The 27086-nt window shown below is 43.4% G+C and overlaps 1 protein-coding gene across 2 annotated transcripts in view; it reads left to right on the top strand.

Moving 5' to 3' along the window:
• ATP2A3 (ATPase sarcoplasmic/endoplasmic reticulum Ca2+ transporting 3) overlaps nt 1-23493 on the top strand; it is a 90729-nt gene extending 67236 nt beyond the window's left edge. The window contains exons 13-21 of one of the 2 annotated variants that reach the window (XM_032786971.2): nt 260-595; nt 1547-1767; nt 2768-2970; nt 4280-4365; nt 5449-5582; nt 6380-6497; nt 6989-7106; nt 10220-10295; nt 17395-23493. In XM_032786971.2, the coding sequence (XP_032642862.1) occupies nt 260-595; nt 1547-1767; nt 2768-2970; nt 4280-4365; nt 5449-5582; nt 6380-6497; nt 6989-7106; nt 10220-10295; nt 17395-17473 (1371 nt within the window). In that variant the 3' untranslated portion in view covers nt 17474-23493. The remainder of the gene's footprint in view (nt 1-259; nt 596-1546; nt 1768-2767; nt 2971-4279; nt 4366-5448; nt 5583-6379; nt 6498-6988; nt 7107-10219; nt 10296-17394) is intronic. The other variant, XM_075074052.1, reaches the window with a different exon arrangement.
• Nucleotides 23494-27086: the final 3593 nt, after the last annotated feature.

Genomic DNA, 27086 nt, shown 5'->3' with positions numbered 1-27086 from the left:
AAATCAGGATTACAGCTGCATTATTTTAAATGGAGGGTGATATTCTTTCGGGCCGTATTATGCTCCCATTAGAGTTAGTGAGAGTTTTGCCATTGGCTGTAATGGGAACATGATCAGGCCTTTAGAGAGGAAAATTTGCCGGCATCTTTAGATTTTTCCCTATGTGGGGTGAATTAAAGGCAGGGAGAACAACGTGCCCCTTTCCCTGGAGGGAGGGGCATAGTAAGTGTTAATGTGTTTCTTCTTCTCTTGCCCTCAGACTAACCTAACCTTTGTGGGCTGCGTGGGGATGCTGGACCCTCCCCGGAAAGAAGTGATGTCGTCCATTAAGATGTGCAAGAAAGCCGGCATCCGGGTCATCATGATCACTGGGGACAACAAAGGCACAGCCGTGGCCATCTGCCGGAGGATTGGGATCTTCTCAGAGAATGAGGATGTGACGGACAAGGCCTACACTGGCAGGGAGTTTGATGATCTCACCCCGGAGACACAGCGGGAGGCCTGCCGTTCAGCCCGTTGCTTCGCCCGAGTCGAACCTGCTCACAAGTCCAAGATAGTTGAATATCTACAGTCTTTTCATGAGATTACAGCTATGGTGAGTCGTACACAAGGCCCTGCATGTGGGTTTACTCATATTAATAATTTTGTAAATGTCACTGCTGCTGTCAAGAGCAGGGGATGGGAGTCAGTACTTCAAGGTTCCAGTCTGAGCTGTAGAGTAGGAGTGTTGCGCTGCGCGAATACAAAATTTTTATCTTTATCCGATCCGCAAGTATGGTCTGCAGATATCATAGAATCATAGAAGATTAGGGTTGGAAGAGACCTCAGGAGGTCATCTAGTCCAACCCCCTGCTCAAAGCAGGACCAAACCCAACTAAATCATCCCAGCGAGGGCTTTGTCAAGCCGGGCCTTAAAAACCGCTAAGAATGGAGATTCCACCGCCTCTCTAGGGAACCCATTCCAGTGCTTCACCACCCTCCTAGTGAAATAGTGTTTCGTAATATCCAGCCTAGGCCTCCCCCACTGCAACATGAGATCATTGCTCCTTGTTCTGTCAGCTGGTACCACTGAGACCAGCTGAGCTCCATTCTCGGATATCCACAGATTTGCAGGGCTCTAGTGTTGTCCGTTGGTTTGGAGTAAAGGTCTGGGAGTCAGGACTTCTGGATTCTGTTCCCAGCTCTTCTACTTACTCTGTATAGCCTTGAGGAACACAGTTAAGTTTTCCTATCTAGACAATGGGCCATCATACTACTTGCCTACATTACAGAGCTAAAAACAGTAGTGTAGCCATGGTAGCATGGGCAGTGGCGAGTGGCAGCACAGACTAGCCATGCCAAGTACAAACCCGCTTGAGCCCTGCGAGTACATACTCGGCACGGCTACCCTGTGCTCCCATGACTACACTATTTTCAGCATGTTAGCTCTCATTGACTACATCTACGCAAGCTGGGATTTTCACCCCTAGCTCATAGCCTCAGTCTCATGCCTAGGCTGTTTCCTTCTATAAAATGACCTTTAATAAAACACCCATGCTTTGTCCAGACGGGAGACGGAGTGAATGATGCCCCTGCCCTGAAAAAGGCTGAGATTGGCATTGCCATGGGCTCTGGCACAGCTGTAGCAAAATCAGCAGCTGAGATGGTGCTGTCTGATGACAACTTCTCCACCATCGTGTCTGCCGTTGAGGAGGGCAGAGCCATCTACAACAACATGAAGCAGTTCATCCGCTACCTCATCTCTTCTAACGTTGGAGAGGTCGTCTGGTAAGGGCTTCCAGTTCACACCTCATGCTAGGATAGTAGGAGGGATGAGAAATATCACCAGGACAGAAGTGTCCTTTCTGATACTTAAATATATACTTGGAGCTATATCCCAGTTGGTGTAAATCAGATAGCAGTGGCGCTATGTTGATTTACATCCGCTGAGGATGTGGGCCTAGATAGCAGCACCACTTTAGGTCCTGTGCACTCTGCCTCAGTTAAAAGTGGCATGGATACTTTCTTTCATATTTCTACACATTCAGCAGCTGCTACTAAAGCCAGCCTTTCCCTTGATGTGATGTGAGAACCTCTGGCTATTTTACAGCATTTCCAATTTTCAGCACAATAAAATAAACACCATGAATCACTGCAGTATGATCAAATACCATGGTGTCACTTAAGGATCAGCATATTTGTCACAAGTGCTGCAGCTTGCTATAAGTGCATCATTATGCAACCCCAGTGTGGTGCTGATAGATTGCTGTGAGGGTATTTGTGTCTGACGGAGTGAATGAGACTCCATTACAATGCTCACAGCTTCTTTCACTGTGAACAGTTTCCTGAAAACGGCTTTCAGAACAAATCAGTGTGTTCTGCAGCAATCCTGGCCATGTACTGATTGCTTGCAGTTATCTTTGGAACCCCTTATGTCAGAAATTCAGCAGGTACATCTGTGCTGGTGACAAAAAACACATTGAACAGTTGAGATGCCATGTGATGGGCTCCTTATGCAAATTTACGAGTCTGGTCCCCAGTGGTGAGATGGGTTGAAACTGCAACGTTCACATCTGAGTTTCAAATTCCCTAAAGTTTGGAGGTGTTTGAATCCGGGGCTTTGGGGTGAACTGCAAAATCCAAATCCATGTGTGGATTTTGAACAGCACCCATGTTTAGAGGGCATTTGGACCCAGGGTTTTGGATCACATTCCAACTGTACAAGAGCAATCCTCTCTCTCCCTGATGTGTATCTAACCTAGTGAGGTTGTGTCTTTTTCACCTGAAGTATTTTCCTGACTGCAATCCTGGGCTTGCCTGAAGCTCTGATCCCAGTCCAGCTGCTCTGGGTGAACCTAGTGACAGATGGGCTACCTGCCACTGCTCTTGGATTCAACCCCCCTGACCTAGACATCATGGACAAACTTCCCCGCAACCCAAGAGAGCCCCTCATCAGTGGCTGGCTTTTCTTCCGCTACCTTGCCATTGGAGGTGAGAGGCTCTGGCTAGAGATGTAGTGCCATGAATGGACAAAGTGCCGTGTATTACCTTGGCTTAAAACAATTGCTGACTAGCATGTGTCAGGAGGGGTGGGTCCATTGTGATCTCCAGTAATGAGGAGAGGCTTATTCACAGTGTAGAGATGCACAATATCCAGGGAAAATATATTCCTCATAACGGACCAGGACTTCCATACAACCAAAAGAAGGCAACCCCTCAAGAATCCGTCTCTGCTAAGATCCAGTGCATTGGAAGAGTTTAATCAGCTCAGTCAGACATCAGACAATAGCTGAGAGATATTTTACCTTCAGTAGTGCTAGGGTTGCTGTGGTGGGAGCAAGGGAACTTTCTGGTCTGATGACAGGGCCAGCTTGGGATTCTTGCAGTGTCTGCACTTGACTGCCTTTGCTAGGAGCCATCTTTTCTTCTGGTCAGGCTCCTAGTGTGAGCTACCTCAGTCCCCATCCGCTCATTATCTACGGTTCTGTCCAGCTCAGGTAGCAGCATGAGAAGGCATTGTGACAGATTGCCCATAGCAGCTTTGGGATCAGACAGAAGGCCAGAGTGCAGAAGGGAATGGGCAGGGAGCAGGAGGGTCTCCACTTTCTGGGGTGAGGTGGATTTTTGTAGTGAATGTCAGGACAAAGGAAGCAAATAGGAATGTTGGTCTAGTGGATAAGGTGCAGGATTGGGATTCAAGATACCTAGGTTCAATTCCTGGCTCAGCTACAGAACTCCTATATGACCTTGGACAAGTCACTTATTCTACCCTGTGCCACGGTTCTCCATCTGTAAAATGGGGCTATCGCTTCTCTGCCTCTTAATGACCGTGAGGTACTCTGGTATACTATAGTGATGTACCTACACTGACTGGGTAGAAGGGTTCTTATTTAAGAAAGGGCAGGGGGAGAGACCTTAGCAGAGTGCGAGGTGAAGCTGTGGCAATGCAAGGTGGGGAGAGAGGAGGGAGACAGGTTCAGGTGCAAGTGTTTTCAGAATTGTTGCTCCGGGCTCCTAATCATCTGGGATGGAATATGAGGAGTCCCCCTGTGTGCGTAGTGTGGGTTTAGAGGGTCAGAACAGTTCAGGTCTCTTTTCCCAATTTGCTGTTCTTCCTTTACCTGAATGAGCAGCAAGAGCCATAGCATGGGGTGGAATCTGCAGGTTCGCTGTCCAGCACAAGGCAGTGTAACCCTGAGGGCCGGAGGTCCCTGTGCTAACGAATAACATAGCTAGCAAGAACCAAGCAATGAATCCAGTGCTTACAGGGCTACACAACCTGCTGTCTCTTTGGTTGCAGTGTACGTTGGATTGGCAACGGTGGGGGCAGCTACCTGGTGGTTCTTGTATGATGCTGAAGGGCCGCAAGTTACCTTCTACCAGTTGGTAAGTTGTGGCAGGGAGGGAGAAGGGAAGACTGTTTCACTTGAACACCACTGCAAACCCTAGTATCTAGGCTCCCCAGCAGGATCACCAGAGGATTTGTTTTCTTGCCTGTCCCCCTCTTTTAAAAATTAAATTTTGAAAAGTTCCCAAGTCATTAAAACAAAATGTCAGCTGAAACCACTGCAAAAGCTCCCTCCCAGGTGAGATCCCACCTCCCATCAGCTGGTCAGCATGGTGGTGACTTTACCTAAAGAAACATCCCTTGTGTGTCCCCAGCCCTGATGGCCCGTAGGTGTGCACTCCACCCATGTCATTGTGAGGAGTCAGAGAGACATTCGTAGGGGGTACAGCAGGAATTGCAGTTATTCCACTTGATCGCTGCCACTCTGATTGGGGGGGTGAAGGCGAAACTTCCCCATTGCTGCTTTAAGGCATCTGTTTTAAACCCCTTAAATAAGCAAATCTCTTATTACTCGGTATGTTTCTAATGCATCTAGTGCCAGATTGGCTACCCTGGAGACTGATTATTGTTGTTTGCATTGCCGTAACTCGTAAGAGCTCAACCAAGGTTAGGACCTCATTGTGCTAGGTGCAGTACAAACAGAAAGAGTCATTCCTTGCCCGAAAGATCTTTCATTCTGTGCAGACAAGACATGCAAAGAGTGGGAAGGAAAGCAGAGGCACTGGGAGGGAAATGGCCTTGCCAAGTGTGTGATAACTGGTGTAGAGGAAGGAATAGAAGCCATGTTTCCTGACTTCAGGTATGATTAATGCCAGTTGCAGAGGTAGATTTTTTTTTTTTTTTAATTTTTTATTTTTTTTTACGGAGACACTTGTTCACTTGGAAATAAACTGAAACAACTAATGAATCAAGTTCACATAGACTACCTAGAAGCTGTCATATGATCACTATTGACCTACTAGATGGCTGGATTCAAACCTGAAGATGAATGGCTTCATATCCTCCTATCAGTCCCCCCGAGCCAAGAAATATTTAATAGAACCACTGATAACTGGGCTCAGATCCCACCAGCAACCTGCCACTTCTGCCTGCTTCATGCCTGTTACTCTTCCTTCTGCCAGAGGAACTTCATGAGATGCACAGAGGACAACCCCATCTTTGAAGGCATTGACTGTGAAATCTTCGAGTCTCGTTACCCAACCACTATGGCTCTGTCGGTGCTAGTGACGATTGAGATGTGCAATGCTCTCAACAGGTACAGTACGTATGAGAATATCAGATAAAGCATTCTGCCCTGAATAACATCTGAACCAAGCAAACATGTTACTGTCATTAGAGATGGCAATGTAAATACATTTGGATCTCTTAGTGGACATTTTGGCCATATTAGCAAGCCAGTAGTATCTGGATCCAGATCCATTTTGGGTTTGGTGTTCAGATTCAAAACCACTCCGGGCTTTAAGGGTCACGCTTGGATCTGACAATGCTGAAATCTCCCTAACTCTTCTGGTAAAATCTGGAGCCGGAACTGGCAAATAGTTCCCTTTGCAATTATGGCTCTGACCCATGGATGGATCAGGGCTTCACGCTGGAGATTCTGGTATTGGCTGTCAGAATGAGTAATATTTTGATGCTGTATGTGTACCTGTCCAATGAGTTCGGGAATCTGGTACTGAAGGAATAGCATGACATCAGCTATTCTCAGGCTGACCCGAAGAAGAGCTCTGCATAAGCTTGAAAGCTCGTCCCCCTCACCAACAGTAGTTGGTCCAATAAAAGATATTACCTCACCCACCTTGTCTCTCCATCTGAATAGTGATATATTGCACTTCAGAATATTTATTTCCAGAGCCTAACAAGCTTGGAAGGAGAATAATGTATGATAATGGTTAAGTAAGCCTTTTTCTTGGAGGAGGCTTTTATGCAGAGATCTAGCAACATATTTCTACTGATTAAGAGGGCTTAGGAATATATTGATTGATCCAAATTATACTTGAGGATGGGGTATTTAGTAGATAATTTGATCTAACCTCTGCTCTCTCGTTCTTGCAGTGTGTCTGAAAACCAGTCACTGCTGAGAATGCCACCATGGCTCAACATCTGGCTGCTGGGGACAATTGTCATGTCTATGGCGCTGCACTTCGTGATTCTCCATGTGAAGCCTATGCCTGTAAGTGATGCAGCTAGCACAACACGCAGCTTGTAGGGCTGTTCGTTTGACAAGAAAACTCCATTGTACGTTTTACTTCCCAAGTCTGCTGATTTTCAGTGGGACTTCCCTGCCCAAAGGGTTTCCACTATCGAGCCTTGTGATTCAGAAGGATACAGAACTGGGAATTAGGAGTCTTGGGTTCTAGTCTCAGGTCGGCAATGGAATTGCATTGCGACCTTCAGCAGTTACTTCCCCTGTTTGTGCCTCACTTTCTCCATCTGTAAAGTGAATGTAATGATACTTACCGTCCCTTGCCAAGTTCCTTGTCATTATCTGTTCAAGCCTTAATGAAGTCCCTCTCTTTGCACATATGATATGATCCGGAAGGCCTTGGTCCCTTGCACACCTCTTACCTCAGTCCACATCTATATGAACAAAAATGGGTCTGATTTTTGTGTCTCTCCCCCCTTCCCTGTTAATAAATATATTGAGTTCTTCCTGCCTTGCAGCTGATCTTCCAGGTGACCCCTCTGAGCTGGCCACAGTGGGTGATCGTGCTGAAAATTTCCCTGCCTGTTATCCTGCTCGATGAAGGACTCAAGTACCTTTCCCGCAACCACCTAGAGGGTGAGCACACTCTGCAAAGTAACTGCTGACTGATTTCTGTACCATGGCACTTGCTTTGTGCTGCTTTGTGCTTTCAGGCATATGTCATTTAGCATCTCTGCTGATGTAAAGATTGGTCCATGCACACGCAGTCATAGTTACTTTTCCCCCAGTGTGGTGTATTGCAAAGGATCTGTCCTTCCCTATTTTTTTGTAATCACTTACAGTGGCTGATACTAAAATCTTGTTGTGCATTATGGATTTGACCACAATACATTGGAACAGCCTCCTCCATTGTCTAGCCAAACCGCCCTCCTGTCTCCTACTTAAGGCCTGATGCAACTCCCACTGAATGTTTCCATTGACTTCATTAGGAATCGGATCAGCCCTCTTTAAAAATCTGTTTCTGCCAAGAATTCTTCTTGCCTTGTTCTTTTGACTCTTTTTCCTCCAAATGATGGTTCTGTCCTGTTTGCTCTCTCTACTGTATGACTAAAAGGTGCTGAGCACCTGAAACTTTGATTAACTTCAGTGGGAGTTGCAGATGCTCCTCACCTCTCCGAATATGGCCCTCATGTAGTAAACAGGAAATACTGTATAGGTCTAGTCCTGCACCGTTTACATCAATTGAAAGTTTACCAACGTCTTCAATGGCAGTGAGTTTGAGCCTGGTGCTCTAAAGTACAGTGGATATTTACAGAGCTCTGTGAATTATATTTAATATGCTAATATTTTCTTCTTGTTGTAATGAAATATTGCAGTGAGCAATCTCAACATCCTAATTAAATTTTTCCTTTCTTTTCTTTTTTTGACAAACATTGTAGTCTTTCAATAATTCAGCCAGTGGCCTTCAGAACTCTGCTCCACTACTTTCCTGCCACCATCCTAAGCAGACCTCTGGTATTCGTTCCTTAATTAGTTAATTGTTAGTGCCAAGTTCTGGAGAATATATCAGAATCTGGGCTCTGACATTTAAAGTGACTGGGATTGTAGTAGATGAATGGAGACTGCTTTTTAAAGGGAGTTTACCCAACCCAGCAATGTTGCCAGAAAGAACATAGACATCAAGATGGGAAGATGTCCCGCCGATCCTTCTTTTCGGAATTCCCATGGCAGGAAGAAGGCTTAAGGGGTTCTGGCTGTCACCTTGCAAAAGAAGGGAGCCTAGGTGGCCAATCCCAGGTTACTTTTGTTGCTCTGCCTCATATTTAGCTTGCCTGAATGTTGCTCTTCTTATCACGGGTAAGTGGTGGATGACCTGGCAGAGCACTTTAACTGTGTTATTTCTTCACCTTGGGTAGATACTTTGACCATATTAATAATCATTCCATTACAGCAGCATGTGTCCAGGATGCCTTTCTTAGTATTTCTTCCTTTTCACTTCTGAAGACAGGTCTCTTCTGCCCTGTTGCGGAGGGATTCCTTGGGATTGTAATCATTAGGGGACAACTTGATCACTGGCAAGGACAAGCTATCTTTTCAAACGCTTTGCTACCATATAGTTTGCATGGCTTCTTCAAGAACACCTGTGCAGCCCCATTGCTTTCATATCATACACTAACAGCTGATCAGTGAGGCTGCACAGATGTCCTCGAGGCCCTACTTTGGCCCACAAACTCTTCCATTACTAGAGATGATCTGCAAGACAGTCAGACCTCAGCTTGTCTCTCTTCAGCCTGCAAACTCAGCTGAGCTCTGAGCTTTGTTTCATAAACAATCTTCTTGACTTACAAACTGTGTATATTTTTATATGGAAATATTGAATAGGGAAACCCCACTGTGCTATTTTTAGAGTTACTTTTTAGGGCAGAACCACCCTTTAAAATTGCCAAGGGCCACAAGTACTGAATACACAATCTCTCTGTGACTCTTGGACAGTTGTGCAGCCATTGTAAAGTGACACCGGTCCTGTGTAGGTGCAATGGCAAATCTGAAGACGAAGGTTGGTGCTCTCTGCCACCCAAAGCATGAGTATCACTGCATTGCCTCGCTTCCTGAAATGTGCTGGTGTTTTCAAAGGTGCCCTTGCTTTCTTGCCAAGAATTAGATCCTCCTCCAGCTGGACTGTGTCAGAAGGTGAAAGGTGATTTAATTCAGTGGAGAGGGTGTATATGCCAACGGCATGTCAGATTTGCTCAAGGATACATCATTAGTAAGACCTGCCACAGCTAAGGAGATTCAGCTAGCGTGTTAAAGCCGTGTGCTTTCTGAGCAAAAGTTCTCTCCAGATATCACCACATAGTCTCTGGGAGGTCATCACATATGGTATAACGAGAACTATGAAGCCATCTGGAGCCGTTACAAAAGATAATTTAGCACTAGCTTTGGATTGGATCAGGCCCTATGGTTGCCTGTTCAGCACTTGGCCTTGTTCCAGGCAAATGCTTCCGATCTTTTGTGGGCAGAAAGCTGCCACAGTCTCTTCCTCTCTTGTTCACAGAGATGCGCAGTCTGGTGACTGGAGTGAGACTCTCCTCTGGCACTGCTGTATTGACCGAGAGGATCATGGTGTTACAATTTCATTGGTGTACTCTAGTTGTGTGTCCTTCTACAACAGCCTCTCACACCTCTCTCCAGCCCTCCTAATGGGCTTCTTTGGGTGTTGCCTCTCTATTGATTTAACTGTAAGATCTTTCAGAAAGTTAGTCAGACTCTTGCTTCTCCCTACCTTACCCTCAACTCCCAATAACCAAGTGTAATGATAGTCTTGTGGTTAAGGGCTTGGGAGACCTGGGTTCATTTCCCAGGCTCTCGCACAAACTCCTTCTATGAACACCATCTCCCAAGGGCTGCTACTGTAATACAAACAACAATTCCCAGAAGTGATTGCACCAGCTATTGATGATTCTAGCTGCTGGGTCCCATCTGCCATGCTGCCAACCCACCCGTTCGTCCGCACTGTTTGCCATGCAGCTGCATCATGCTAATGCTGATTTCTGTGAATGGCCTTTGTCTGAACACTGCATCACAATTTCTTGCCACTATTTAATCGCAGCAAGAGAACAAAATCATACCAGCCTGTGCTTCAATTGTCACATTCAAAAAAACCCAAACTCCTGTATTTACTCCACCTAATTCCTCTGAATACATTTTAAAAACCAGTCCTAAAATCTAGCATTGTCATTTTTCACCAGGAATTCTCAGGACAGTCAGACACACGTGGAGTGGGGAGCACCAGCTGAAAACCTTCAGGAGTCCAGATCAAACAGGGTTGGCTCTGTTGTGTGTATTGTCCTTGTCCATCATGTTCCTGCACCTGTGCCAGACACACTCATGTGCTGTGGTGACCTGGTTTTACAGCATCTCGGTGGAACTGCCGAACAGCACAGGCTCCACTCTGGAAAATGTCCCGCAATTGTTTAGTCTGTGATTATTGTTCAGTAGTAGGACAACAGGATCAAACAGCATCTCCAGTTCCTTTGTGAATCACAGAACTACACTGTGTTCTAAATAAGAGAAGCATGTATGTTTGTGTAGGAGGGGTGGTGTGTTATCAGAGATGCTCTCACAACTAAAATATATTATTATTACATATCCCCGGACGGTCAGATGTTATGCAATGGCCTAGCTCCACTGACATCAGTTTACATCAGTTCATGATCTGACCTCAAGGTCAGAATTTTCAGAAGGACTCAGCACCCACAACCAGGGGCACTTTTTCAGATGACGTCAACATACTGGGTGCTGAGCTCTTCTAGTAATCTGGTCATTATTTTGGTACCATGAGAGCTGAGCTCTCTAGTTCAAGTGGCCCCAGTTGTGGGTGCTGCACAACTGAAATTCTGCTGAGTAGAGCGGTGACTAGCAAGTGCTGGCTTGCCAAAGGAGGCTTAGCGCTCGGGAAGGAGGAGGCACTTCCAGCCATAGCTGCACAAGGAGGGGCCTTACTGGACTTTGCTCCATAAGGCTTTACTTCTGATAATGCTCTCATAAAAAGGAGATTGCACTCATACTACTTGTTGAATATGTGACCATATTTTCCCTTTTTCAAGTGTCCATAAGTCTCTTAAGAGGCTTTCTCTGCTTTAAAAAAAAAAAAAAAAAAAAAAAAAAGTGCAGGTATCAGGTTGGAAAAAATACATTGATGCAAACTCTGGAGGGTGAAAAAGTGTTATCCCAAAGGCTCACCCTCATGCTTTGCAGCTAGAAAATCACTTCTGAGAATGTAGGAACCGATAGACCAGATCGGTGCAATGGTCCATCTAGTCCAATACCCATTCTCTGACATGGCCAGCCCCAGATGCTTCAGAAGGAGTGGACAACTATGGAATCATTGGCCTATAGGGGAAGCTGCTTTTTAACCTCTGTGAGGTTGTGGTTAATGTATGGTTTCAGGCATAAGAGTTTTTATCTCTTTTTTTATAAGGTGGGATTTTCAAAAGCACTGACAAGAGTTGGGCCCCCAGTTCCCATGGAAGATCAATGGGAGTTAAGAAATTTTGAAAATCCCACTCATATTTTTCAGTCTATATAATGTGAGGCTCCTCTCATTATCCACATAAATGTCCAGTCCTTGTTTTGAATCCTGCTAAACTCAGGAACTAATCATATCTTGTCACAATGAGTTCCACTGATCTATGCTTTGTGTGAAAAAAAGTGCTTCCTTTTATCAGTTTTACATTTGTTGCCTTTCTGTTTGTTTGAATGTCGTCTCATTCTCGTACTGGGAGATGACTTGGACATTCCAATTTACCCTGTCGTCTCTCTAACCCTCATTATTTTATATATCTCTATCATGTCCCCTCTAAACTAAGCAGTCCTGATCTTTTCAGATTCTCTTCACATGGCAGTTTTTTCATGCCTAGAATAATTATCATCATCTGTCTCTGGACCCCTTCTATATTTCTGTTCTATCTTCTTTTATTTGAGGTAGGGTGACCAGAACTTAGCCTGGTATGACCAGTAAGAGTCCATTGTTGGATTTATATTGCACAGAACTGCCCAAAACAATGCCCAAATCTTTTTCCTGAGTCATTTCAGTTAATTTAAAGTTTGGAGGAGTAGTTGAAATTAATCCTTCCAATGCTCTTTACCTTTCATTTGTCATCTCGAAATTCCATCTGCCTTCATGCTGCCTTTCACCCAGCTCTATTTTCTTGCCTAGTTTAGACTCAGACTTTAAGGCCAGATGGGACCATAATGATCATCTAGTCCAGAGGCCAGATCAATATACATACAGACATGAGTTCAGTTCATTGAGGTTCAGATTCATAGCAGAGATGGTGAGTTTTGTAGTTGCAGAGTTCTTCCAGAAATAGTTCATAGGTTATAGTCCAATGTCCAAATCTCCTATTCAGGACGTACCAGCATAACTGGGACCTCAGTCTTGTGACTCAAACTTCTCCTGATGAAGCCGAAGCAGTTCTGAGATGATAGAATCAGGACCCAATGATCTTTTATACAGTTTCATGTCTTTTGACAAGTTGGAGTTCGTCAGGGAACAAAAGATCATTAGGATGACTTTGAAGGAGGTCTATCACTGTTACTTAGCTATATGAATTAACGTAAGGCCATTTGCTTGTTCCTCCACCATTCACAGTACATTTCAAAGAGAGATGAATACCAAGATATCCCTCGTTTACAGTTCATTTAAATGATGTTCTTTTGACCTCTGAATTATCAGAATACAGCATAGACAGAGACTGTTGGTTACATCATTGACCCTACTCATACATATGTAAATACACAAAAACACAAACCTTATCTCCTCACATGTCTTTTGAGGGTTATTTATTTTGCAGGACGTTTAACCCTTTCTAGCCATGCATCACAAGTGTGCTGTGACACGTTTGTATTTTTATATCTGCTTTTGGAAGCAAATAGTTTTTAAGTGAGGTGAAACTTGGGGATACACAAGACAAATCAGACTCCTGAAAGGGGTACAGTAGTTTGGAGCCACTGAACTAGTCTGACCTGCCGCACATTGCAGGGCACAGAACCTCACCCACCTGAAATAGACCCCTAACCTAGTTGCTGAAGTCCTCAAATCATGCTTTAAAGATTTCAAGTGGCAGAGAACCCACCATTTACAGTAGTTTAAACCTGCAAGTGATCCATGGCCCCTGCAGAGGAAGGCGAAAAACCCTCAGAGTTTCTGCCATTCTGAGCTGGGGGAAAATTCCCTCCTGACCCCAAATACAGCAATCCTTTAGACCCTGAGCATGTGGTCATAACCCCCCAAGCCAAACACCTGGGAAAGAAATCTCTGTAGTAACTCAGAGCTCTCCCTATCTAGTGTCCCATCACTAGCAATAGGAGATATTTGCTGCTAGCAGTCGCAGATTGGCTACATGTCATTGTAGGATGTGTCATCACACCAGTCCCTCCATAAACTTATCGAACTCAGTCTCGTTTCTCACATCTTTCTCTTGACTATCTTTAAATAATCTTTTCTTATCTGAAATGTTGTCACCTTGTTGTGTTCAATGCCTCTTCCAGATCATTAACCGCTATATTGGACACTACTCCTAGAATGAACTTTGAGCCACCACACTGATGATCTTTTGCCTTGTTGAAAATTGGCCAATTCCCCACCTTCTTGTTCTGTCTTTTGGGTCAATTTAGAACCCATGTCTGAATTTTATTCCCTATGACAACGAGGCTTTTGGAAACACCAAATACGTTGTCAATCATCTCTCCTTTATCTCCTAATCTGTTGACACTCTCAAATAGTTCTAGTAGATTGGAGATGCATGATTTCCCTTTACAAGAACTGGGCTGGTTTATCCTTATATCACCTTTATTTAGTTTTTTTTAAAATAATTATCTTTAATTATAATTTCAACCAGTTTCACTTCAGAGTGAAGTATAAGCCCTAACCGGTGTGCAATTCCCAAGAACAGCTCTAGTGCCTTTGTGTAGGTGCTCTTGCTGTCCTCCAGTCCTGTGCTGCAACAGTTGATTTTAACTAAAGGTTGCATATTTATGTTAGCAGCTCAGCCTCTGAGAATGATTTGGCCCATTATATGCACATGAGGTCAGTTCTACTTCACCTCCACACTTTAAAACCCTCTGACTGTTCTAGTGCTATGACAAATGGGTGTGGAGATAATGGACATATGTAGGGCCTGATTCAGATCTTGCTTACGCTGCTGTAGATCAGGAATAACTCTGTCAATGAAATTACATCTGTGTGAGATCAGCATTGGGGCTACAGGTCCTTAAACCCGACATAAGGAGAAGATTTTGCTAAACAGTGGGGATATAAATTCTACTGATCGTAAATAAGTCACAACATTTAGGAAACACCCCTCCCCCCAATATCTCATAAAAATATCTTCACATTGAGACAATAACCAACCATAAAAAGCATTCAAAAGCACATGTGAATCTCCATAGCGATGCATTAACAATGTGGACTAAACAGTTATTGTCTCTAATGGAGTCTGAGAGCAGCAGGGAAAATGGTATTATGTTTCAAAGTCTATTGAGTGTCCTTGTATGTTAATTTCTCTCTCTTGTTACCTTAGCCAAACTGTCATGTGGAAGGGAAAAGAATGTTTCCAGATGTATGTCAGGTTGTTTGAGCTGAGAGGTGTTACTAAGGAGAGTATTGCTGCTCCTTTGGAATATGTCAACATCCACCTTAATGCCCTGCTGGCTTTTTGAAGGTTCTCTTGTCATGCTTTGGGGAATGCAGGGGCTACTGTAGTCTGAGACCCTTAGAAACTGAAGTCCTGTATTTAGCCAAAGAACAGGGGCAGCACAAACTTCCCCAGCAATGTGCCTCAGCTGTTCCAGAGGGAGCATCTCAAGGCACAAGAGGTTATTTTAGTTTCTGTCCCTTTTCAGGCTCTCGATCTCAGCTAATGCTGCCAGCAAGGGTGCCAGGAGTATTTGGCGTTTATTTCCAGAGGCACAGATTATATTGCTTTTTGTTTGCTGCCATATGGGTTGGGGGAGAGAGTGCTATGTCCAAACATCTGAATTCCTCCAGTGTCTTATGTTGCTTGGAGAGTGGCAATAAAACACACTGAAAAGGCAGGTATCCATGATGTTGTGTGAGCCCAGTACACATCCTTTGGCCAAAATTTACACACATTCAAAGCAATGACTATATCAAAGGCTTCTGCACTGTGAGGCAGGAATGAAATTGGAGCTAGTGAAGTGGCCCTGCCTCTCAGCTGGCTGTTTCTGCTGTACTTATTTGCCTGATGTTCAGAAATGTTAGGCTGGGATTTTCAAAGCAACATAATGCAATTAGATGCCCAAGTCTCATTAAAATTTGGTGGAGCTTGGCATCTGACTCCTTTGGGCTCCTTTGAAAATGCCAGGCTTAGTGCAGGATATGACAACTCTTCACATCTAAGGTGATTCTATTAAAAGCTTCTAGATAAACTTTTCAAAAGCCTCTAAAGAGTTTAAGAGGCTAAAACCTAGGACTTGGACTCCTAAGTAACTAGGGTGCTTTTGAAAATATTATACTATCTTTTTAAAAAAAATTGACACTTGTTACCAAACTCTGACATGTAAGCTCTGAACTTTACAAAGATCCTTAAAACTCAGGTTTTTTTACCCATTTGTACTGCTAAGCACCACTTGGGTGCTCAGATGATAAAGTTATGAATGCAATATAAATACACAGCGCCCTGACTGTGCACTTTCCATATCACTTTAGGAGGCATTACTCATTTGGCCTGAGAGTTTGAGGTTTATGGCTACGCAGTGGATGAAACTTCCCTTTGCACACTGGTGAAAATGTGCTGTGTAAACTGAGGAAGTGGGTGTACTTGTATTTAATTTCCAGAGGAACTAGAAATGATGGCCAATGATAGTGTAATTTAGGTATTCCAGACATTATGGCTGGAAATTTCAAAGGAGCACAAAGGAGTAAAGTGCCCAACTCTGGTTGCATCTCGGTGGGATTTGGACACCTCCCTCCTATAGGTTCTCGAAAATCCAGCTAATGCAAAGAAAAGTGAACAAATTAAAAATTTCTTAAATATAATATGAATAATTAGCCTCATGAGAAACTGCCATCTTAACAATTCAGTCTAAAGTGGCCCTGAAAGAGATGGCTTTCCCATCAGTAAGCAGTGAACATAAACATTTTGTGAAATAAAAGTTCTCTCTTCAAAATAAAATGTACCTTCGAGTAACTTGATTTTCCAGGAGTGAAGCGGATCTCTGTCATTCCACACTGCTTTGCAGGTCTGGCTCCAGCTTGGGGGGGAAGATAAAGCCGCGATCAGTGGCAGCTCTACCACACCGCTTCATTCTTTGGCGGCAGGTCCTTCCCTCCAAGAGGGACTGACGGACCCACTGCCAAATTGCTGCTGAAAACCCGGACATGCCACTCCTTTCCATTGGCCGCCGCAAGCACCTGCTTCCTTTGCTGGTGCCTGGAGCCGGCCCTGCTGCTTTGTGTCATCAAATGGGGTCCTTGTGACTCAGGAGCATTAAAACAATAGCCACCTAAGAGAGATGCAGCAGTCCCGCTCAATGAATAAAGAAACTGAAATACCGTCAAGTATTTGTAATTAACTTTTTTCAGCGCACATTCTTATTGCCTACAGGCTACATTCTGCCACCCTCCTTTGTGTTTTTTAGTACCTTGCTTCTAGAAGTCACTACAACTGCTTGCGGATTCCAAATGTGGCAGAATCTGGACCTACATAGTTATGATGAGATTTTTTTCAAAGCTGTCTAGGGAATTTGGACACCCGTTCACATTTAAAAATAATTTTAGCTCTGTAAGGCACTGTTTCTAAATACTCTAGCTTTCCTTTAAGCCATAGATCACCTAATGCATCCCAGCAAGTGTCTGGTTCTGCCATTGACAGGGTGAAGAAATTGGAGGAAAAGGCTGGTCTTGTGGCTCAAGCACAGGACTGGGCATCAGGAAACCTGTGTTCTGTTTCCCACTTGGCCATGACTTACTGAGAGACCCTGGGCAAGTCAATTTATGCTCTGTGCCTCAGTTTCCCAATTGGTAAAATGAAGTTAGTACCTACCTCACAGTGATGCTGTAAGGCTAAATTCTTTCATGTCTATACAGCATTTGGGAATGCTCAGTTGACAAGCGCTGTGCAATTCCCATGTAGTAGCACTGTTCCATGTTGGTTGTACTGGGGTTCATGTATCCCCGTGTGATGTATTGTGAGGTAGCCGTTTCAAAAGTGAAGCCAAGCATTAAGAGCAAAAGCAGCAGATTCTACTACTCCATACTCACCCTAGATTGGCCTTTTTGTAAGCCATCAGGTTATACAGGGTCCTATCCAGCTCTATGACTCAGTGAAATGTCTGTCTCAATAACATTATAGGTGCTTGGCTTGCTTTTTAACCATAGCCAATTTCCTTTGTTTTGCAGGAGAAGAGGGCAAGAAATGAATGACATAAAGGAAACTCACTTTCTAAGTAAAGAAACCCTGAGCTGTAACTCGGACTGAAGTCTTGCATGTTTGACCATCACTAGAAGCCAGCAGGACATGCATGTGTCCGACTATCAGACTAATGCGGGTGAATCGTTGAAAAGAAAAATACTGATTTTGTTTTTGTTTTGTAGCTTTTTTTCCCCTGTACGTAATGGTGCAATTACTGGACAGCTAAATTATAGTTTGGGGATGAAACTATATGTAACTGATCATTGTAACACAGCTTCTTGGGGGTCCACTCCTGAAAAGTTTGAGACCCCTTAAAAATAGCCCCAATGTGTGAGCTCAGTAAGGCATCTATTGTTTTGTAAAAATGTGGTAGGTGGGACATCGTGCTTTCACAGTGGTGCACAGTATCTGTGCATGAGCAATGATGACAGAGGTGCATTCCAGAGCTGTGATGTGGCAAAACAGACAGCATCTCAGTACCAAGGAAAAGCTTATCTGTGTGTATGGGCAGGGGAGGTAAGCAAAGGAAGGTGCATGAGATGCAACAAGTGTGTTCCAATTGACTTCCAATTTAGTAGAGTGATATCCATTAAAGTATAATACCTAGGTGGCAATGCTAGTGCTCTGGAAGCCACATTGCCTAGATGTCCAGCTTTGGTGGTTTCAATGTACCTGTATCCTGGTATAATTACCAGTGTTGTAGATCTTGTGGACATGTATTTACTTGCAAAGATTTTTGTGGTGGAAGTTGAAACTTCCTCTATTTATCATATTATTCTCTATTCTATTTTCCTCTTGTGAAAATCTTGCACCTTCTCAGGCTCATCTGACACCAAAGCATGACCCAGTCCTCTTGTCCTTTCTCTTCTGTATAACACAACACCTTGTTAGCTCCCTTCCTGTGCTAAGCATCTCCACCTAGACAGCTTAAAACAAAACATGGAAATGGAGAACTCTGGATCCCACCTCATCTAGTGCTTATTCCTGATCAAATTTTCTGACTAGGTAAATCTAGATTACCTAGTTTTTAAAATATGACTACATAGAAGGTAGAATAAAAGGCTTAAAAGGGAGTTGTCCATTAGTTAATGTCAGTTTTGGGAGACAATCTGTGCTCCCAATATGATGTTGAACAAGGGAGAGGTGATCACATGGGAGCAAAAGTTGTCTCCCAGAAATTGACATTAAGACTTATTCTACCACCTATATAATCTTATTTTTGAAACTCACATAGAACATTTGACCAGGAATGGGCACTAGATGTGGTAGGATCCAACGTTCTTGATGAGAGGAAAAAGATGCCTACAGTTTTCCTTCCTTCTAAACTTCACCCGGGTGTGTGCCGGAGCACCGGGGTCAGTTATTGCTTTGCTTTGCTATTATTTTGCTCCATTCCTATCTGGATCAGTTTCTATTTTATTTTTTAAGTCTCTTAAAACCCCCAGTGCTTTTTTGTCTCTCTTCCGTCCAGGCCAGCTGGCTGAACCTTGACACGCTGGCTACCATAGGTACAGTACGTGCCAAACACCATCCTTTCCTTTCTCTCCATCACCAGCATTGAAAAAGATGGGTCGCGCCCCCAGACCAATGGGAATGTACAGACTTGTTATACTACTGATCTGATTTAATTGTACAGAAAACCTTGCATGAAATGTTGTTACTGTATTTAATATAGAATGTACTCAAGAAATTTTAATATGGAGCTTTTAAAAAACAAACATCTTTATAAATACTGTGTGATTACAGGAAAATTGTTCACCGAAAAATCACTATTTGCTTTCTTTGAGAATTTTTCTTTTTCCAACATGTTTTGTATGTTTCAGTTTATAGAGCTGATTTAATTGAGCTGATTACACAGGCTGACTGATTCTTTTTAGAGACCATTTTCAATGTGGGTGGAACTTATCCTTGAGCAGAGGGTCAGTAGATGATCCATACACCTCTTAAGCTCTCTAAAGAGGGTTTAAGTGGGACTTAAGTGGTGTTTGGGCCATCCATGCTTCTGTACAGAGGTGAATTCCACCTTGTTTTATTACAAAGATCCCCACCACTCCATGGCTTTCTGAACAGCCTTTGGAAATAAATGGTGGGAATTTAATCAAATATTTAAGGGCCACATTCAGCCCTCATGTAACCAGAGCAACTCCATTGCCTTTAGGAGAACTGTTTCTGCTTATTCCAGGGTTGAGATTGATCCTCAACATCCTGCCCACCCTATTGGGGGTGGAGGGTGTCCACGGAATGTAGTGCAACCAGAGCTGCCGAGTACCTGGTCTGTAAGTTGTCCCTGTTGGTACATGTTCATATCCATCAGAGATCCATATTGGATTATGGGGAGTCATGGCCAGATCTGCAGCTCCTGTGAATCTGTGTTGCTCTACTGGAATTACATTGATTTACACCAGCTGAAGATCTCACTTGTGACTTTTTTGGTACCCAAATGTGTGTTTTTTCTAAAGCTTTTGATATTATTTTAAAATCTGTAACAAAGAGGGTTTAAAATATTTACAAAACGTGTCTTGGGCAAGCATGGGACAGGCAAAGATATGACGTCAGTAACTTTTAAGTCCTCTGTTAAATTCCTTTTGGTCATTTTGCTTTGTCTCATCTGATGCCAAGAAGGTGGAGACAATTATGTTAAGTCATTGTGAGAAAGAGGCAGGGGAAATATTAGTTTTTATTGGATTGGTTTTAATTTATGCTCAACACAGCTAAAATGCACTGAGGTGGTTCACTGTGCCTGATGATGTTGGATTGAAATTGTGAAATTACAGGATATGAAATTCAGCAAGTAGAGTGCAACAACTCTCAGCCATGTTCCATGCCAAAGGCTTACTCTTCCCAGTAGCAGCAGGTTTTGTCTTAAAATTCTGTTTGCCCTTTTCACTGTAAGCTTCTGGGTCAAATCAGTGGAACCTGCACTAAGGACACCTTCAACAGGTATTCACTCTACTAAGGGTGACCTCCTTTAAAGTATCCCCATTTTCTAGTATGATCCCTCATTGAAGGACCGTGTCTCATTTTTTCTTTTGTTGCTTGTCATTTGGCTGGCTGCTTTAAGACTGGTTTCCCGCTAGACATTTTGGGGTTGTGGAGGGTTATAGTTCAAATATTTTAATGAAGTAGAAAAATATCCTTAGATCAAAATTATTCTTCCTTTATGCTTTGGTGAAGGGTCAGGATAAATTGCATAGAAGTTATTTATTATTTGTATGTCACCAGCAGTGTGCTGGCTGCTTTAACATCCTGTAGTGTTCTTCTGCAAACTTGAAGGTGGTTAAAACCTAATCCCATCGATTTCAATATGGTTTGGATCAGGTCTGAATTGCATCTTACGGAAACATTTGATTGTGTGCAATAGAATGGAGATGTGCACTGGAGTGGCTTTTTTCCCCCCTGATTGCATGTTGCAAAAGGAGGCCTGTGACGAAAAGCTGTCTAGTCTCACTTCTGTTGGAAACCAGGATCTAGGAATCACAATCATTGCCTTCTGGTGTATTCAGATTCCTTATAATAGTTTAGTCTCTTTCCATCAATACTTCCAGCCAGCCTGGGCCATTACAATAGATCCTCCTAAGCAAATCATTCATCATGCATCACAACCTGAGCACCAGAAAAGTAGCCTGTGTGGTTGTCCATGAGCACTTTAAATTAATTTCTCAGGGGCCATTCAACATGTTGGATCACACCTGTAAAATAAATGTGGACGGTAAGGAAAAGGCTCTCCTCTCTTGGGAGAGCACCAAGTGTGAGCACTGGGCAATGGCTATGAAGTCCACATTATGCTGTTTGAGGACTTGAATATCCTTGTGGCCGATGACGGGATAAATTCTCTCCTACCACGAACTCTCCTATGGAACATCCATCCTCTGAGAAGGGTGCATTATGTATGTGAAAAGACTGCTGTTGCTTGAAACAGCAGGGTATTGGGGGGGTGGGGGCGGAGGAAGAAATTACTAGTATCACATCTGAAATTTATATTCTCCCTTAATTCCTGTATTGGCCAAAATATGGCTAAAGATCTTGATTCTGATTCCATACATTGTCTCTTTGACTTGCATGGTGCCTTTCACAAGAATCTGGCATTGTCATGATGACATTGTCTTATTTACATGTTTCTAACACTTGGCCAATCCAAGACCAGGGTGGTACCATAAGGTGTCATAATAGTGAGAAATTGGAGGTTTGGCCTTTATGAGAAGAATTGGTGGGTAACTTTAAAGGGACCCTTAATTCATGCAACAAATGTGGGGCTGGAGAAAAGGGTTTGTAAATGGAGCTTTTGGGAAGTCCCATCCTATCTAGGTACACAGTACAGTAGATGAATGGAGTGTGAAAACCAGATCAACAGAAGGATCCTGAGGTGGCAAGTTTCAGTTACTGTTACACACTTCACATTTACTAAGCTGCTTAGAACTTAAAGCCCTGGTCCTGCCAACACTTGGGTGTAGCTTTATGCATGCAGAGCTCAATCTAACCACCATGGTAGTCAATGGGTATTGTTGTTTCATTGACTTCAATGAGCTTTGGGTCAGACTAGTGAGTCCATCCCATTAAATTTTAACAGACAAATGTTTGCAAGATTAAGGCCTAGATTTGTTTTTCATATCATGGAATAGCCACTGTCTTAAATAGAAGAATAACTGCATGAGATTCTTGACTGAAAAATTAATGGGTGGAAGAGCTTAGTATTGCAGAAAATCACAGGATCGTCCCATCCCACTATTAATTCTTCACATTCTGAACCACTGTAGACACAGACCAGGTAAGACCCACCAAACAAATATCCAATGGGGAAAACCTTGTAGGGAGTATCTTCCAAGTGGGTTGCCATGGGCACTGGCCATGGTCCTGACTAAAGAAAAGAAGCCAAGCATTGATTGAAAGGCCTTACAATGCATACAAAGGGTCTGCACTGGGATTTAATATCTTTATGGACCATTTGGCAATTTATCCATCATCCTTAGGAGTCTCCTCCCTTTTTTTGCCACGCCCACTTAATTTTCTAGGTTGAGCATATTCCTGGCATGGATGAAAAACACTTCAGACCCGTATAATGCTTCTCTAAAGAGTTGCATACATGTAACTTGTGTTTTCTCTATGCTGTGAAATGTATTTTTATAACAATCTACATGTTTTCAAAGGTTTTATCTTCACTTATCCCCTCCTACCATCAATCTGCCTGTCTCAGCAATCTCCTACCCACTGATTCCTAAGGTATTCTTAATACTCAGATTTTCACTGCCACTTCTCCCACCAGCTTCTGATTATCCTACCAATCCTCCAGTGCTACCTTGAATTGCATGTCAGCCTGTCCGTTCAGCTTAGCAAGAGAAGAGCAGTGGAGGTGGTTTTAAGTGCCAAAATAAAGACCTCTAGACCCCATGAGGCTGTTAACTATGGTTTCTGCCAGGCATAGATTGGGATGATCCTGGGTTTAGGGTATGCAGGAACAAAATTAGTGAAAAGACAGATATGGGGGAGATATAAGTGTCCCTTGCATCCTCTCCTTTTGGTGCCATTCAGCTTTTGGTAATGTAAGAATGGAAAACTAAATGAGTCTAGAATAGATCTCTGTGCTCTGTATATACAAGAGCCTAGACAGGTAGGTGTACCCTACCTTAGGGATAGTTGTATATCGGACTCATGCCCATGCTATGTGGAATCTGTGCTGTGTTTTGTCAGTGTACTCAAGACCATGAAGAGAGAAAACACTGACTTGTTTACAGGTGTCATTAGTATAATGGCTTGAATCTCAACCTAGCAATTTTGCTACGATGCCTGAGCAGACGAATCTAGAAACCTTGTTGAGTTTGCACTTAGTGAAAGATAAATTTACATCTTTTTAAAAAGAGTTGTTTGGGGGTAGAATTAAACAAGGTTTCCTATTTTATTATGAGAGATATTTTTCCACTAAATTACTGATTCCTAAATAGTGTACTTTTGTCTGATGTAAATAGCCAGGTGTATCGTGAAGACTTAAGGGTCATTGTAGTCACATATGTATGATCCACTCTGTTCGCACAATATTGAGCTGATTTGTTTTATACTTATGAAATTACAGAAATAAAAGCAATTTTACTGGATGGCTCTGATTCTGCTTTTCTATCCTATTTGTTATTCACTTTGAGGCAACTAAAGAAACTAGTGAGAGCCACACACAGTGCCTGCGGCCATTATTTAGCCCTTAATCTGTGGCATAAAAGATCATGGAATGTGGACTCAACTTTTTAGGCCAAACAGGATTTGTTTCTAAATAGTAACAGTTCCTTAAAATTTGTTCAGATTCTTAACTTGAGGATTTTTGGGGGAGCATATTAACAGCATGTCCCAAAGGAGGTGGTTGTTCCAAAATCTTGAATCATTGATTTCACTGCATACCGTTTATATAATTGAGGGGTTTAAAAAGAAAATAAGGGGTCTTAATGTCACTAGATCACAATTTCCTATGGATTCTGGTAGCAGCCACGACAGAAATATAACATGACTACAGTCCCTGGCTGCAGGTGGAATGTCTGCTTCCAATTCTGGTTGAAACTGGGAATTAGAGATATGTGGCTATGGATGGTTGTGGAGAAGTTTTAGAGAGTGCAAATTCAACTTGAGGGTATAGCAATACAAAAATTATTTCCTAATGTATTCAAAGTAGTTCCCCAACCCTCAGCATGTGTGTTTTGAATGTGTTCTGCATGTGTAGATGTCACCAAAAATGCTTTGTGTTTTCACTGCCATTTAGGAATGTGAAATGATTGAGGGCTGTACTTTAAAGAGCTACATTCACAGCTTAGTATAAATCAATGGTCCACTGAGATCGGACTCCACTGACCTATACACCAGCTGAGGGTCCGGCCCAAGCTTGTGTTGTCCTCCCTTTCTAGAGAGCTCATGCTGACTCTGAGAGTTGGACCCTAGGCAGGCTTTATAAACAGCCTGTTTAACATGGTTGGGCACTGGCCAGAGGAACACACTCAGCACCTTTCTAATAAGAATCATGCTCTAATAAAATATATAGGCTTTCTTCTGGAAATAGAGCACAAGTGCAGACCAGTGCTGGAAGAGCTGGCCTGCAACTGTTGCAGAAAAGGACACTTCATTCCCTCATTATCCATTGCAGAATAATCCTGAGTCTGTATAACCTTGAGTACACCAGAATCAATGATCAGCCTGACCAATGCATGCTGCAGGCCAACCACTGGGAGATGTTTCTGCCTGGGATTAAATCAGGAGAGCAAGGGGGGATTTGCTGGGGGAGAAAAGGGGATAGCAAAGTGAAGGGGGTAGGGCTGAAAAGGAGGGGGGAATTGCCTGAGTATCCTCTTCATGATCTTCCTAAATTTAGACCAAAATCTCAAATCCTGCCTCTACCTGATGTTTGAGCAAAGTGAAGCCACCTGCCTTGCCCTACCCCGCCCCTAACTCTCCTCACCTATCCAATGGCTGATCAGAAGGACACTAACACTTCTATTCAGAAGTAAAGTTTAGCTTGGGGCTGTGTCTGCCTGATTGGTTTCATGGTGCTATACAAGAGAAGTGTCACTTTGGACAATGCCCTAAGGCTGCATGGGTAGCTGGTTGTGCTGGTGATAAGTACAACATCCTCGTCCTAGTGCTTTATCCAGCCTCCAGCTGAATTTTCCAATGAAGCTTTATCCTGTCTGTATCATTGGTAAATTTCCTCTCTCTGCACAATTCATAAGACATCTCTTTGGGGTTAAGAAACATCAGGGTGCATTTACAGCTGGCCTCCCTGCTGGATGCTAAGACTGAGATTTTTTTTCATAGCTGCGCAAACTGATTTCCTATTAGTTTTAATGGGAATTGTACATCTGACTCCCTTAGGGTGAAATTTTCAGGATTCCTAAGTGTTTATTTTAGAGTTGGCTAAGTCATTGCCAAGTTATTTGTAAGGTTGGATGTGTTGTCATGGCAGCTAAGGATTGCAATGCCATTTATTTTCCCTCTTCCCCACATAGTTTAGTTAATGCCATCAGAACTATTTGTCAGAGTGCACACTGTAGGACAGGAAAGCATATACACAGAATAAAACTGAAACTACAGGGAAGAAGCTTAGGGAGGTAAAAGACAAGTTAAAATTGGAAATAAAACTGAACATGCTGTTTTGCATAGAACATTTTGTAAACTTATCTGCAAATGTTTTCCCCCTATTGCTCTCACAATTGCATATCCATGACCCAAGCTCTGGCTGGGATCAGGTCCCATTGTGTTAGGCGCTGTACACACACAGTGAGATGTTTTTTACTCAAAGGGCTTACAATCTGAGCCTGGGATTTTCAACAGAACCAAAGGGAGACTGAACTTTAAAGGGAGTTGGGTGACAGACTCCCTTTGGTTCTACTGAAAATCCCAGCCTGACTCACAGAAAGGCAGGACTGGCAGGAACCTTGAGATGCCATCTAGCCCAGTTCCACTGAATTATCTAGACCAGCCACCTTGAAGCCTTCCTGCACCCCAACTCCCTGCCCTGAGCCTCCTGCTGCCCCCTAACCCCATGCCCTGAGCCCCCTGCTGCATCCCACACCACTTCTGCACCCCAATCCCCTGCCCTGAGCCCCCTGCCTGTACCCCAGCCCCTACTGCACCCCAACCCCCTGCACCCCAACTCCCTGCCCTGAGCCCCCTGCTGCATCCCACACCCCTCCTGCATCCTGAGCCCCCTGCCTGCACCCCAACCCCCTTGCTTCACCTCTCTGCCCTGACTCCCTGCCACACCCTCCATGCACCCTCTGAGGACAGGGAGGGGGCGGAGTTAGGGTGGGGACTTCAGGGAAGGGGTTGGAATGAGGGCAGGAAGGGGTGGAGTGGAGGCAGGGCCAGGGGCAGCAGGAGGGGGCTGTCAGTGATGCAGCCCTTGGGCCAATGAACTAGCCCTCATGTGGCCCTCGTGGTCATTTTGAGTTTGAGACCCCTGATCTAGATTTTCCCTTACAGCTGTTTGTCTAACCTGTTCTTAAAAACCTCCGGTCAAAATGATTCCACAACTTCACTAGGCAATTTGTTCCAGTGCTTAACTACCTTGAGAGTAGGAAACTTTGCCTAATAATTAATTTAAGGTTTCCCTTGCTGCAATTTAAGCCCATTACTTCTTGTCCTCTCCTCAGTGGTCAAGGAGAACAATTTATCACCCTCCTTTTTATAACAACCTTTTATGTCCTAGAAGACTTAGATCTCCCCTCAGTCTTCTCTTCTGCAGACTAAACACACCCAGTTTTTTCAATCTTTCCTTGTAGGCCATGTTTTCTAGACCTCTAATTATTTTTGTTGCTCTCGTCTGGATTTTCTCCAGCTTGTCCCAAAGTGTGATGTTCAGAACTGGACACAATACTCCAGCTGAGGCCTTATCAGCACTGAGTTGAGTGGAACAATTAGTTAGGTCTTGCTTCACAACACTCCTGCTAATATATCCCAGAATGATGTTCCCTTTTTTTGGCAACAATATTAAAATGTTGACTCGTATTTAGTTTGTGATTCACTCTACTCCCCCACAGCCTACCCCTTCCTGGGCAATCACTTCCCATATTGTACTTGTGCAATTGAATATTCCTTCCTAAGTGGAGTACTTTGCATTTCTCCTTATTGAATTTCATCCTATTTATTTCAGACCATTTCTCCAATTTATCCAGATAATTTTGAATTCTAATCCTGTCCTGCAAAGCACTTG

Source organism: Chelonoidis abingdonii, chromosome 20 (genome assembly GCF_003597395.2).
Source record: "Chelonoidis abingdonii isolate Lonesome George chromosome 20, CheloAbing_2.0, whole genome shotgun sequence".
In the NCBI taxonomy this organism is placed as follows: Eukaryota; Metazoa; Chordata; order Testudines; family Testudinidae; genus Chelonoidis; species Chelonoidis abingdonii.
The sequence above is the reverse complement of the archived record's forward strand: the minus strand, read 5'-3'. Positions and strand labels throughout refer to the sequence as shown.